Below are 15,712 nucleotides of genomic sequence, written 5' to 3' on the forward strand. Positions count from 1 at the left end.
CTGACCCCAGTCCGACTGTGAGTCGCAGTGAGACCCCTCCACCCCCTTCGGGTTCGGGTACGCAACAAATATTCTCCACTTCTGTTAGTGAGGGTACCCGAGCTAAATACAAGCTGCTCAGCAACTGGCTGCTTCTAAAACTGGTCTCACTGAGTTAGTCAGCCCTCAAAAGAGCAGTGATAAGTCGTGGATCATGAGTAGTCCTAGAGATCTCTTACAAACCATAGCCGATTATGTGGCACCTTCAGCCAGGTTGACACTGTTGTTACAATGCCATTTATGACTGTGGGCGACCAGTTGATTACTAAACCCCCTGATATTATGACTCTTAATGCATGGACAAAGACTCATGGTGTACCAAAAACAAAGGGCGACCTGAATTGTATAATACAGGAATATGTAATACACCTTGTTGACAAGTTCAATGGCATCTATGGTGATGTATCTATGTCTCTTCCTTGTCCCACAGGTACACCAACACACCCTTGCAAACCAGGTGACACGGTCCTGGTCAAGCAACTGTTCAAAAACAAGACGCTGGATCCTCCCTTCGGCAAACCAACCACCATCATCGCCGTCACCCGTACTGCAATCTTGACAGAAGACAGCCCAACATGGATACACACAAGCCGTGTGAAGACCGCACCAATTGGTTTCCATGGTCCACCCATCCTGGACCCGTCGGCAAGCTCCTAATACTTGCCATGTGGTTATCTATTATAATAGCTATAATCTGGGGACTAATTGCGGGACTAACTGCCTGTTATATGCAACACACGGAGACATACACATATATAAATGTTACACCCACCAGTTGTATGTTCAATTGTACAGAATATTCTGGGTGACACAAAAGGGAGAGATGCCAACCTTTGCGGTTCTCTCAGACCACCCATATATTCATCTCTAATCGTCACACGAGATACCTAGTAAGAGATAGGTTTCTGCACGCCCACGGTCTTTTGGAGGTTTCTCCCCCGGGAGTTTTTCCTCTCCTGAGTGGTGAGCAGAAGAATAAATGGGTTTGGTCAAATGGTTGTTCTTTTAGAACAAAAGGAGGGTATTGAAGGGGTTAAAATTATGTCAGCTCTACAAGTCTCAGGGATTGAAAGGGGTGAATATAACCTGCTAGCTTTATCTTTCTTATATGGGCTGTTCCAGTACTGAGAGAATTAACTCACTATGCTAGTTGTAATCTTTATTTACTTCTGTTGTTCTCAGTTTGTCTTTTATACAATAGCACAAGAGCAGTAAAATGTCCCAAACAATACAGCTGCATGCTCTTGCTAAACATTCCCTGTATTTCTCTTGTAATGTAGAAGTAGAAACTGCCGGCCAAACACAAAGCAAGATGTAGTGATTTACTAATGCTTTGTCCAAAGACACAGATACATAACCTCTACAGAAACTTGTTATTTCTCATTCTTAAACATGATATGTTATGTATTAACATGCCCTTAGTTTTCTGTATAAATGTCGGGGCACAACTGAATAAAACTTTGAAGTGTGGAAGCAGCAGCCCTGTTGTCTGACTCCTCTCTTCCCGAGCTCGTATTTGTCTGTGTTTCGGAGAGTGCTAAACCAGTGCTGTCCAAATCTCCCTAGGTTGAGTGAAGTGATTCCTACCAAAGTAAAAAAAGTAACGCTTTCAGCCCGTGTGGAAGAGATCTCGCCCCGCTCAGCCCGTGTGAGAGAATCTCGCCCCGCTCAGCCCATGTGAGAGAGAATCTCGCCCCGCTCAGCCCGTGAGAGAGAATCTCGCCCCGCTCAGCCCGTGAGAGAGAATCTCGCCCCGCTCAAGCCCGTGTGTGTGAGAGAGAATCTCGCCCCGCTCAGCCCGTGTGAGAATCTCGCCCCGCTCAGCCCGTGTGAGAATCTCGCCCCGCTCAGCCGTGTGAGAGAATCTCGCCCCGCTCAGCCCGTGTGAGAATCTCGCCCCGCTCAGCCGTGTGAGAGAGAATCTCGCCCCGCTCAGCCCGTGTGAGAGAGAATCTCGCCCCGCTCAGCCCGTGTGAGAGAATCTCGCCCCGCTCAGCCCGGTGTGAGAGAGAATCTCGCCCCGCTCAGCCCGTGTGAGAGAATCTCGCCCCGCTCAGCCCGTGTGTGAGAGAATCTCGCCCCGCTCAGCCCGTGTGAGAGAATCTCGCCCGCTCAGCCCGTGTGAGAGAATCTCGCCCCGCTCAGCCCGTGTGAGATCTCGCCCCGCTCAGCCCGTGTGAGAATCTCGCCCCGCTCAGCCCGTGTGAGAGAATCTCGCCCCGCTCAGCCCGTGTGAGAGAGAATCTCGCCCCGCTCAGCCCGTGTGAGAGAATCTCGCCCCGCTCAGCCCGTGTGAGAGAGAATCTCGCCCCGCTCAGCCCGTGTGAGAGAATCTCGCCCCCCGCTCAGCCCGTGTGAGAGAATCTCGCCCCGCTCAGCCCGTGTGAGAGAGAATCTCGCCCCGCTCAGCCCGTGTGAGAGAGAATCTCGCCCCGCTCAGCCCGTGTGAGAGAGAATCTCGCCCCGCTCAGCCCGTGTGAGAGAGAATCTCGCCCCGCTCAGCCCGTGTGAGAGAATCTCGCCCCGCTCAGCCCGTGTGAGAATCTCGCCCCGCTCAGCCGTGTGAGAGAGAATCTCGCCCCGCTCAGCCCGTGTGAGAGGAATCTCGCCCCGCTCAGCCCGTGTGAGAGAGAATCTCGCCCCCGCTCAGCCCGTGTGAGAGAGAATCTCGCCCCGCTCAGCCCGTGTGAGAGAATCTCGCCCCGCTCAGCCCGTGTGAGAGAGAATCTCGCCCCGCTCAGCCCGTGTGAGAGAATCTCGCCCCGCTCAGCCCGTGTGAGAGAGAATCTCGCCCCGCTCAGCCCGTGTGAGAGAATCTCGCCCCGCTCAGCCCGTGTGAGAGAATCTCGCCCCGCTCAGCCTGTGTGTGAGAATCTCGCCCCGCTCAGCCCGTGTGTGAGAATCTCGCCCCGCTCAGCCCGTGTGAGAGAGAATCTCGCCCCGCTCAGCCCGTGTGAGAGAGAATCTCGCCCTGCTCAGCCCGTGTGAGAGAGAATCTCGCCCCTGCTCAGCCCGTGTGAGAGAATCTCGCCCCGCTCAGCCCGGTGTGAGAGAGAATCTCGCCCCGCTCAGCCCGTGTGAGAGAATCTCACCCCGCTCAGCCCGTGTGAGAGAATCTCGCCCCGCTCAGCCCGTGTGAGAGAATCTCGCCCTGCTCAGCCCGTGTGAGAGAATCTCGCCCGCTCAGCCCGTGTGAGAGAATCTCGCCCGCTCAGCCCGTTGTGAGAGAGAATCTCGCCCCGCTCAGCCCGTGTGAGAGAATCTCGCCCGCTCAGCCCGTGTGAAGCACAGATCAGGTTTATTAACACGCACACGTCAGGTAACATCACATCGAGGTCACATTGTGACACTGATAAATAACGGGTGATCTCTCGCCCTCTCTCAGCCCGTGTGAGAGAGAATCTCGCCCCGCTCAGCCCGTGTGAGAGAGAATCTCGCCCCGCTCAGCCCGTGTGAGAGAATCTCGCCCCGCTCAGCCCGTGTGAGAGAATCTCGCCCCGCTCAGCCCGGGTGAGAGAGAGAATCTCGCCCCGCTCAGCCCGTGTGAGAGAGAATCTCGCCCCGCTCAGCCCGTGTGAGAGAATCTCGCCCCCGCTCAGCCCGTGAGAGAATCTCGCCCCGCTCAGCCCGTGTGAGAGAGAATCTCGCCCCGCTCAGCCCGTGTGAGAGAGAATCTCGCCCCGCTCAGCCCGTGTGAGAGAATCTCGCCCCGCTCAGCCCGTGTGTGAGAATCTCGCCCCGCTCAGCCCGTGTGTGAGAGAATCTCGCCCCGCTCAGCCCGTGTGAGAGAATCTCGCCCGCTCAGCCCGTGTGAGAGAATCTCGCCCCGCTCAGCCCGTGTGAGAATCTCGCCCGCTCAGCCCGTGTGAGAGAATCTCACCCCGCTCAGCCCGTGTGAGAGAATCTCACCCCGCTCAGCCCGTGTGAGAGAATCTCGCCCCGCTCAGCCCGTGTGAGAGAGAATCTCGCCCCGCTAAGCCCCTTGAGAGAGAATCTCGCCCGCTCAGCCCGTGTGAGAGAGAATCTCGCCCCGCTCAGCCCGTGTGAGAGAATCTCGCCCGCTCAGCCCAGTGTGAGAGAATCTCGCCCCGCTCAGCCCGTGTGAGAGAATCTCGCCCCGCTCAGCCCGTGTGAGAGAATCTCGCCCGCTCAGCCCGTGTGAGAGAATCTCTCCCGCTCAGCCCGTGTGAGAGAGAATCTCGCCCCGCTCAGCCCGTGTGAGAGAATCTCGCCCGCTCAGCCCGTGTGAAGCACAGATCAGGTTTATTAACACGCACACGTCAGGTAACATCACATCGAGGGTCACATTGTGACACTGATAAATAACGGGTGATCTCTCGCCCCTCTCTCAGCCGCTGCTCTGCTCTCTCTTGGCCGCGTCAAACTGTCTCATGCGCTGCTCCAACTCCGGGCGGAAATGGCGTATCAAACCCTGCGGGAAAACCGTTAAATACCCCCCGTAAGAACGTGGTATGTCCCAGCCTAGAATATCATACACCCGTAGCCTCAGCATGTGGCAGGTTCAGCCCCGCCCTCACCTGCCACGCGGTAATACCGCAACCCCCTGTACACATGGTACGCTCGCATGTGGCATCGCCCCGCTCATACAGGTGGTATATTCCCCCCTCCTGGTGCTCATGGTATCTCCCTGGGGAGGGGGTGTGGTTACCTGCACAGGCCAGGCGGCCCCGTCCCCAGCGCACAGATGGTATGGCCCTCAATCTGCTTGCTTATCTCCCACAGCATGTCAATCTCAGCTGTGCGGGCGTCACCACACGTCATACGCCACATGACCTTGTTCATCCAATCAACTCCTAAGTGGGAGGGGGGCCGCAGCCGGGAGATAAATGGCAGAGGAAAAGGGGGACAGAAAGATGCATCAAAAGAGAGACGGGGAGATGGTGGAGGAGGAGGACACAGACGGGGAGATGGTGGAGGAGGAGGAGGACACAGACGGGGGAGATGGTGGAGGAGGAGGAGGACACAGACGGGGAGATGGTGGAGGAGGAGGAGGACACAGACGGGGAGATGGTGGAGGAGGAGGAGGACACAGACGGGGAGATGGTGGAGGAGGAGGAGGACACAGACGGGGAGATGGTGGAGGAGGAGGAGGACACAGACGGGGAGATGGTGGAGGAGGAGGAGGACACAGACGGGGAGATGGTGGAGGAGGAGGAGGACACAGACGGGGAGATGGTGGAGGAGGAGGAGGACACAGACGGGGAGATGGTGGAGGAGGAGGACACAGACGGGGAGATGGTGGAGGAGGAGGACACAGACGGGGAGATGGTGGAGGAGGAGGACACAGACGGGGAGATGGTGGAGGAGGAGGACACAGACGGGGGAGATGGTGGAGGAGGAAGGACACAGACGGGGAGATGGAGGAGGACACAGACGGGGAGATGGTGGAGGAGGACACAGACGGGGAGATGGTGGAGGAGGAGGAGGACAAAGACGGGGAGATGGTGGAGGAGGAGGAGGGACACAGACGGGGAGATGGTGGAGGAGGAGGAGGACACAGACGGGGAGATGGTGGAGGAGGAGGAGGACACAGACGGGGAGATGGTGGAGGAGGAGGACAAAGACGGGGAGATGGTGGAGGACACAGACGGGGAGATGGTGGAGGAGGAGGACACAGACGGGGAGATGGTGGAGGAGGAGGAGGACACAGACGGGGAGATGGTGGAGGAGGAGGACACAGACGGGGAGATGGTGGAGGAGGAGGAGGACACAGACGGGGAGATGGAGGAGGACACAGACAGGGAGACGGTGGAGGAGGACGACACAGATGGGGAGACGATGGAGGAGGAGGACACAGACGGGGAGACGGTGGAGGAGGACGACACAGACGGGGAGATGATTGAGGAGGACACAGACGGGGAGATGATGGAGGAGGACACAGACGGGGAGATGGTGGAGGAGGACGACACAGACGGGGAGATGGTGGAGGAGGACGACACAGACGGGGAGATGGTGGAGGAGGACGACACAGACGGGGAGATGATGGAGCAGGACACAGAAGGGGAGATGATGGAGGAGGACACAGACGGAGACGGTGGAGGAGGGGGACACAGACGGTGGGAGATGGTGGAGCAGGACACAGATGGGGAGATGGTGGAGGAGGAGGACACAGATGGGGAGACTGTGGAGGAGGAGGACACAGATGGGGAGACTGTGGAGGAGGAGGACACAGATGGGGAGACTGTGGAGGAGGAGGACACAGATGGGGAGATGGTGGAGGAGGAGGAGGACACAGACGGGGAGATGGTGGAGGAGGAGGACACAGACGGGGAGATGGTGAAGGACGAGGAGGAGGACACAGACGGGGAGATGGTGGAGGACGAGGAGGAGGACACAGACGGGGAGATGGTGGAGGAGGAGGACACAGACGGGGAGATGGTGGAGGAGGAGGACACAGACGGGGTGATGGTGGATTAGGACGCAGACGGGGAGATGGTGATGGTGGAGGAGGACACAGACGGGGAGATGGTGATGGTGGAGGAGGGCACAGACGGGGAGATGGTGATGGTGGAGGAGGACACAGACAGGGAGATGGTGATGGTGGAGGAGGACACAGACGGGAGATGGTGGAGGAGGAGGAGGATTACAAAGACGGGAAGATGGTGGAGGAGGACACAGACGGGGAGATGGTGGAGGAGGACCACACAGACGGGGAGATGGTGGAGGAGGACGACACAGACGGGGAGATGGTGGAGGAGGAGGAGGATTACACAGACGGGAAGATGGTGGAGGAGGACACAGACGGGGAGATGGTGGAGGAGGAGGACACAGGTGTGAAGATGGTGGAGGAGGACACAGACGGGGAGATGGTGGAGGAGGACCACACAGACGGGGAGATGGTGGAGGAGGACGACACAGACGGGGAGATGGTGGAGGAGGAGGAGGATTACACAGACGGGAAGATGGTGGAGGAGGACACAGACGGGGAGATGGTGGAGGAGGAGGACACAGGTGTGAAGATGGTGGAGGAGGACACAGACGGGAAGATGGAGGAGGAGGAGGACACAGACGGGAAGATGGAGGAGGAGGAGGACACAGACGGGAAGATGGTGGAGGAGGAGGACACAGACGGGAAGATGGTGGAGGAGGACACAGACGGGAAGATGGTGGAGGAGGAGGACACAGACGGGAAGATGGTGGAGGAGGAGGACACAGACGGGAAGATGGTGGAGGACACAGACGGGAAGATGGTGGAGGAGGAGGACACAGACGGGAAGATGGTGGAGGAGGAGGACACAGACGGGAAGATGGTGGAGGAGGAGGACACAGACGGGAAGATGGTGGAGGAGGAGGACACAGACGGGAAGATGGTGGAGGAGGAGGACACAGACGGGGAGATGGTGGAGGAGGAGGACACAGACGGGAAGATGGTGGAGGAGGACACAGACGGGGAGATGGTGGAGGAGGAGGACACAGACGGGGAGATGGTGGAGGAGGAGGACACAGACGGGGAGATGGTGGAGGAGGAGGACACAGACGGGGAGATGGTGGAGGAGGAGGACACAGACGGGGAGATGGTGGAGGAGGAGGACACAGACGGGGAGATGGTGGAGGAGGAGGAGGACACAGACGGGGAGATGGAGGAGGACACAGACAGGGAGACGGTGGAGGAGGACGACACAGATGGGGAGACGATGGAGGAGGAGGACACAGACGGGGAGACGGTGGAGGAGGACGACACAGACGGGGAGATGATTGAGGAGGACACAGACGGGGAGATGATGGAGGAGGACACAGACGGGGAGATGGTGGAGGAGGACGACACAGACGGGGAGATGGTGGAGGAGGACGACACAGACGGGGAGATGGTGGAGGAGGACGACACAGACGGGGAGATGATGGAGCAGGACACAGAAGGGGAGATGATGGAGGAGGACACAGACGGAGACGGTGGAGGAGGGGGACACAGACGGTGGGAGATGGTGGAGCAGGACACAGATGGGGAGATGGTGGAGGAGGAGGACACAGATGGGGAGACTGTGGAGGAGGAGGACACAGATGGGGAGATGGTGGAGGAGGAGGAGGACACAGACGGGGAGATGGTGGAGGAGGAGGACACAGACGGGGAGATGGTGAAGGACGAGGAGGAGGACACAGACGGGGAGATGGTGGAGGACGAGGAGCAGGACACAGACGGGGAGATGGTGGAGGAGGACACAGACGGGGAGATGGTGGAGGAGGAGGACACAGACGGGGTGATGGTGGATTAGGACGCAGACGGGGAGATGGTGATGGTGGAGGAGGACACAGACGGGGAGATGGTGATGGTGGAGGAGGGCACAGACGGGGAGATGGTGATGGTGGAGGAGGACACAGACAGGGAGATGGTGATGGTGGAGGAGGACACAGACGGGAGATGGTGGAGGAGGAGGACACAGACGGGGAGATGGTGGAGGAGGACAACACAGACTGGGAGATGGTGGAGGAGGAGGAGGATTACACAGACGGGAAGATGGTGGAGGAGGACCACACAGACGGGGAGATGGTGGAGGAGGACCACACAGACGGGGAGATGGTGGAGGAGGAGGACACAGACGGGGAGATGGTGGAGGAGGAGGACACAGACGGGGAGATGGTGGAGGAGGAGGACACAGACGGGGTGATGGTGGATTAGGACGCAGACGGGGAGATGGTGATGGTGGAGGAGGACACAGACGGGGAGATGGTGATGGTGGAGGAGGGCACAGACGGGGAGATGGTGATGGTGGAGGAGGACACAGACAGGGAGATGGTGATGGTGGAGGAGGACACAGATGGGAGATGGTGGAGGAGGAGGAGGATTACACAGACGGGAAGATGGTGGAGGAGGACACAGACGGGGAGATGGTGGAGGAGGACCACACAGACAGGGAGATGGTGGAGGAGGACGACACAGACGGGGAGATGGTGGAGGAGGAGGACACAGGCGGGAAGATGGTGGAGGAGGACACAGACGGGGAGATGGTGGAGGAGGACGACACAGACGGGGAGATGATGGAGCAGGACACAGAAGGGGAGATGATGGAGGAGGACACAGACGGAGACGGTGGAGGAGGGGGACACAGACGGTGGGAGATGGTGGAGCAGGACACAGATGGGGAGATGGTGGAGGAGGAGGACACAGATGGGGAGATGGTGGAGGAGGAGGAGGACACAGACGGGGAGATGGTGGAGGAGGAGGACACAGACGGGGAGATGGTGAAGGACGAGGAGGAGGACACAGACGGGGAGATGGTGGAGGACGAGGAGGAGGACACAGACGGGGAGATGGTGGAGGAGGAGGACACAGACGGGGAGATGGTGGAGGAGGAGGACACAGACGGGGTGATGGTGGATTAGGACGCAGACGGGGAGATGGTGATGGTGGAGGAGGACACAGACGGGGAGATGGTGATGGTGGAGGAGGGCACAGACGGGGAGATGGTGATGGTGGAGGAGGACACAGACAGGGAGATGGTGATGGTGGAGGAGGACACAGACGGGAGATGGTGGAGGAGGAGGACACAGACGGGGAGATGGTGGAGGAGGACGACACAGACTGGGAGATGGTGGAGAAGGAGGAGGATTACACAGACGGGAAGATGGTGGAGGAGGACCACACAGACGGGGAGATGGTGGAGGAGGACCACACAGACGGGGAGATGGTGGAGGAGGAGGACACAGACGGGGAGATGGTGGAGGAGAAGGACACAGACGGGGTGATGGTGGATTAGGACGCAGACGGGGAGATGGTGATGGTGGAGGAGGACACAGACGGGGAGATGGTGATGGTGGAGGAGGGCACAGACGGGGAGATGGTGATGGTGGAGGAGGACACAGACGGGAGATGGTGGAGGAGGAGGAGGATTACACAGACGGGAAGATGGTGGAGGAGGACACAGACGGGGAGATGGTGGAGGAGGACCACACAGACGGGGAGATGGTGGAGGAGGACGACACAGATGGGGAGATGGTGGAGGAGGAGGAGGATTACACAGACGGGAAGATGGTGGAGGAGGACACAGACGGGGAGATGGTGGAGGAGGAGGACACAGGCGGGAAGATGGTGGAGGAGGACACAGACGGGGAGATGGTGGTGGAGGACACAGACGGGAAGATGGTGGAGGAGGACACAGACGGGGAGATGGTGGAGGAGGACCACACAGACGGGGAGATGGTGGAGGAGGACGACACAGATGGGGAGATGGTGGAGGAGGAGGAGGATTACACAGACGGGAAGATGGTGGAGGAGGACACAGACGGGGAGATGGTGGAGGAGGAGGACACAGGCGGGAAGATGGTGGAGGAGGACACAGACGGGGAGATGGTGGTGGAGGACACAGACGGGAAGATGGTGGAGGAGGACACAGACGGGAAGATGGTGGAGGAGGAGGACACAGACGGGAAGATGGAGGAGGAGGAGGACACAGACGGGGAGATGGTGGAGGAGGAGGAGGACACAGATGGGGAGATGGTGGAGGAGGAGGAGGATTACACAGACGGGAAGATGGTGGAGGAGGACACAGACGGGGAGATGGTGGTGGAGGACACAGACGGGAAGATGGTGGAGGAGGACACAGACGGGAAGATGGTGGAGGAGGAGGACACAGACGGGAAGATGGAGGAGGAGGACACAGACGGGGAGATGGTGGAGGAGGACACAGACGGGGAGATGGTGGTGGAGGACACAGACGGGAAGATGGTGGAGGAGGACACAGACGGGAAGATGGTGGAGGAGGAGGACACAGACGGGAAGATGGAGGAGGAGGAGGACACAGACGGGGAGATGGTGGAGGAGGAGGAGGACACAGATGGGGAGATGGTGGAGGAGGAGGACACAGACGGGAAGATGGAGGAGGAGGAGGAGGACACAGACGGGGAGATGGTGGAGGAGGAGGAGGACACAGATGGGGAGATGGTGGAGGAGGAGGAGGATTACACAGACGGGAAGATGGTGGAGGAGGACACAGACGGGGAGATGGTGGTGGAGGACACAGACGGGAAGATGGTGGAGGAGGACACAGACGGGAAGATGGTGGAGGAGGAGGACACAGACGGGAAGATGGAGGAGGAGGACACAGACGGGGAGATGGTGGAGGAGGAGGAGGACACAGACGGGGAGATGGTGGAGGAGGAGGAGGACACAGACGGGGAGATGGTGGAGGAGGAGGAGGACACAGACGGGGAGATGGTGGAGGAGGAGGAGGACACAGACGGGGAGATGGTGGAGGAGGAGGACACAGACGGGGAGATGGTGGAGGAGGAGGACACAGACGGGGAGATGGTGGAGGAGGAGGACACAGACGGGGAGATGGTGGAGGAGGAGGACACAGACGGGGAGATGGTGGAGGAGGAGGACACAGACGGGGAGATGGTGGAGGAGGAGGACACAGACGGGGAGATGGTGGAGGAGGAGGACACAGACGGGGAGATGGTGGAGGAGGAGGACACAGACGGGGAGATGGTGGAGGAGGAGGACACAGACGGGGAGATGGTGGAGGAGGAGGACACAGACGGGGAGATGGAGGAGGACACAGACGGGGAGATGGTGGAGGAGGACACAGACGGGGAGATGGTGGAGGAGGAGGAGGACAAAGACGGGGAGATGGTGGAGGAGGAGGAGGACACAGACGGGGAGATGGTGGAGGAGGAGGAGGACACAGACGGGGAGATGGTGGAGGAGGAGGAGGACACAGACGGGGAGATGGTGGAGGAGGAGGAGGACAAAGACGGGGAGATGGTGGAGGACACAGACGGGGAGATGGTGGAGGAGGAGGACACAGACGGGGAGATGGTGGAGGAGGAGGAGGACACAGACGGGGAGATGGTGGAGGAGGAGGACACAGACGGGGAGATGGTGGAGGAGGAGGAGGACACAGACGGGGAGATGGAGGAGGACACAGACAGGGAGACGGTGGAGGAGGACGACACAGATGGGGAGACGATGGAGGAGGAGGACACAGACGGGGAGACGGTGGAGGAGGACGACACAGACGGGGAGATGATTGAGGAGGACACAGACGGGGAGATGATGGAGGAGGACACAGACGGGGAGATGGTGGAGGAGGACGACACAGACGGGGAGATGGTGGAGGACGACACAGACGGGGAGATGGTGGAGGAGGACGACACAGACGGGGAGATGATGGAGCAGGACACAGAAGGGGAGATGATGGAGGAGGACACAGACGGAGACGGTGGAGGAGGGGGACACAGACGGTGGGAGATGGTGGAGCAGGACACAGATGGGGAGATGGTGGAGGAGGAGGACACAGATGGGGAGACTGTGGAGGAGGAGGACACAGATGGGGAGATGGTGGAGGAGGAGGAGGACACAGACGGGGAGATGGTGGAGGAGGAGGACACAGACGGGGAGATGGTGAAGGACGAGGAGGAGGACACAGACGGGGAGATGGTGGAGGACGAGGAGGAGGACACAGACGGGGAGATGGTGGAGGAGGAGGACACAGACGGGGAGATGGTGGAGGAGGAGGACACAGACGGGGTGATGGTGGATTAGGACGCAGACGGGGAGATGGTGATGGTGGAGGAGGACACAGACGGGGAGATGGTGATGGTGGAGGAGGGCACAGACGGGGAGATGGTGATGGTGGAGGAGGACACAGACAGGGAGATGGTGATGGTGGAGGAGGACACAGACGGGAGATGGTGGAGGAGGAGGAGGATTACACAGACGGGAAGATGGTGGAGGAGGACACAGATGGGGAGATGGTGGAGGAGGACCACACAGACGGGGAGATGGTGGAGGAGGACGACACAGACGGGGAGATGGTGGAGGAGGAGGATTACACAGACGGGAAGATGGTGGAGGAGGACACAGACGGGGAGATGGTGGAGGAGGAGGACACAGGTGTGAAGATGGTGGAGGAGGACACAGACGGGAAGATGGAGGAGGAGGAGGACACAGACGGGAAGATGGAGGAGGAGGAGGACACAGACGGGAAGATGGTGGAGGAGGAGGACACAGACGGGAAGATGGTGGAGGAGGACACAGACGGGAAGATGGTGGAGGAGGAGGACACAGACGGGAAGATGGTGGAGGACACAGACGGGAAGATGGTGGAGGAGGAGGACACAGACGGGAAGATGGTGGAGGAGGAGGACACAGACGGGAAGATGGTGGAGGAGGAGGACACAGACGGGAAGATGGTGGAGGAGGACACAGACGGGAAGATGGTGGAGGAGGAGGACACAGACGGGGAGATGGTGGAGGAGGAGGACACAGACGGGAAGATGGTGGAGGAGGACACAGACGGGGAGATGGTGGAGGAGGAGGACACAGACGGGGAGATGGTGGAGGAGGAGGACACAGACGGGGAGATGGTGGAGGAGGAGGACACAGACGGGGAGATGGTGGAGGAGGAGGACACAGACGGGGAGATGGTGGAGGAGGAGGACACAGACGGGGAGATGGTGGAGGAGGAGGAGGACACAGACGGGGAGATGGAGGAGGACACAGACAGGGAGACGGTGGAGGAGGACGACACAGATGGGGAGACGATGGAGGAGGAGGACACAGACGGGGAGACGGTGGAGGAGGACGACACAGACGGGGAGATGATTGAGGAGGACACAGACGGGGAGATGATGGAGGAGGACACAGACGGGGAGATGGTGGAGGAGGACGACACAGACGGGGAGATGGTGGAGGAGGACGACACAGACGGGGAGATGGTGGAGGAGGACGACACAGACGGGGAGATGATGGAGCAGGACACAGAAGGGGAGATGATGGAGGAGGACACAGACGGAGACGGTGGAGGAGGGGGACACAGACGGTGGGAGATGGTGGAGCAGGACACAGATGGGGAGATGGTGGAGGAGGAGGACACAGATGGGGAGACTGTGGAGGAGGAGGACACAGATGGGGAGATGGTGGAGGAGGAGGAGGACACAGACGGGGAGATGGTGGAGGAGGAGGACACAGACGGGGAGATGGTGAAGGACGAGGAGGAGGACACAGACGGGGAGATGGTGGAGGACGAGGAGGAGGACACAGACGGGGAGATGGTGGAGGAGGACACAGACGGGGAGATGGTGGAGGAGGAGGACACAGACGGGGTGATGGTGGATTAGGACGCAGACGGGGAGATGGTGATGGTGGAGGAGGACACAGACGGGGAGATGGTGATGGTGGAGGAGGGCACAGACGGGGAGATGGTGATGGTGGAGGAGGACACAGACAGGGAGATGGTGATGGTGGAGGAGGACACAGACGGGAGATGGTGGAGGAGGAGGACACAGACGGGGAGATGGTGGAGGAGGACGACACAGACTGGGAGATGGTGGAGGAGGAGGAGGATTACACAGACGGGAAGATGGTGGAGGAGGACCACACAGACGGGGAGATGGTGGAGGAGGACCACACAGACGGGGAGATGGTGGAGGAGGAGGACACAGACGGGGAGATGGTGGAGGAGGAGGACACAGACGGGGAGATGGTGGAGGAGGAGGACACAGACGGGGTGATGGTGGATTAGGACGCAGACGGGGAGATGGTGATGGTGGAGGAGGACACAGACAGGGAGATGGTGATGGTGGAGGAGGACACAGACGGGAGATGGTGGAGGAGGAGGAGGATTACACAGACGGGAAGATGGTGGAGGAGGACACAGACGGGGAGATGGTGGAGGAGGACCACACAGACGGGGAGATGGTGGAGGAGGACGACACAGACGGGGAGATGGTGGAGGAGGATTACACAGACGGGAAGATGGTGGAGGAGGACACAGACGGGGAGATGGTGGAGGAGGACACAGACGGGGAGATGGTGGAGGAGGAGGACACAGGCGGGAAGATGGTGGAGGAGGACACAGACGGGGAGATGGTGGAGGAGGACGACACAGACGGGGAGATGATGGAGCAGGACACAGAAGGGGAGATGATGGAGGAGGACACAGACGGAGACGGTGGAGGAGGGGGACACAGACGGTGGGAGATGGTGGAGCAGGACACAGATGGGGAGATGGTGGAGGAGGAGGACACAGATGGGGAGATGGTGGATGAGGAGGAGGACACAGACGGGGAGATGGTGGAGGAGGAGGACACAGACGGGGAGATGGTGAAGGACGAGGAGGAGGACACAGACGGGGAGATGGTGGAGGACGAGGAGGAGGACACAGACGGGGAGATGGTGGAGGAGGAGGACACAGACGGGGAGATGGTGGAGGAGGAGGACACAGACGGGGTGATGGTGGATTAGGACGCAGACGGGGAGATGGTGATGGTGGAGGAGGACACAGACGGGGAGATGGTGATGGTGGAGGAGGGCACAGACGGGGAGATGGTGATGGTGGAGGAGGACACAGACAGGGAGATGGTGATGGTGGAGGAGGACACAGACGGGAGATGGTGGAGGAGGAGGACACAGACGGGGAGATGGTGGAGGAGGACGACACAGACTGGGAGATGGTGGAGGAGGAGGAGGATTACACAGACGGGAAGATGGTGGAGGAGGACCACACAGACGGGGAGATGGTGGAGGAGGACCACACAGACGGGGAGATGGTGGAGGAGGAGGACACAGACGGGGAGATGGTGGAGGAGAAGGACACAGACGGGGTGATGGTGGATTAGGACGCAGACGGGGAGATGGTGATGGTGGAGGAGGACACAGACGGGGAGATGGTGATGGTGGAGGAGGGCACAGACGGGGAGATGGTGATGGTGGAGG

The 15,712-nt window shown here is 59.7% G+C and overlaps 1 protein-coding gene across 1 annotated transcript in view; it reads right to left on the reverse strand.

The window, feature by feature from the left end:
* Window positions 1-3,318: 3,318 nt before the first annotated feature.
* LOC142477175 (NADH dehydrogenase [ubiquinone] flavoprotein 1, mitochondrial-like) overlaps window positions 3,319-15,712 on the reverse strand; it is a gene marked incomplete at its 5' end in the record, with an annotated part of 47,226 nt that continues 34,832 nt past the window's right edge. Inside the window, 4 exon segments of the mRNA XM_075582208.1 lie at window positions 3,319-3,413; window positions 4,381-4,471; window positions 4,709-4,737; window positions 4,740-4,853. Coding sequence (XP_075438323.1) covers window positions 4,388-4,471; window positions 4,709-4,737; window positions 4,740-4,853 — 227 coding nt within the window.

This window comes from Ascaphus truei, unplaced genomic scaffold, assembly GCF_040206685.1.
Source record: "Ascaphus truei isolate aAscTru1 unplaced genomic scaffold, aAscTru1.hap1 HAP1_SCAFFOLD_2034, whole genome shotgun sequence".
NCBI lineage: Eukaryota > Metazoa > Chordata > Amphibia > Anura > Ascaphidae > Ascaphus > Ascaphus truei.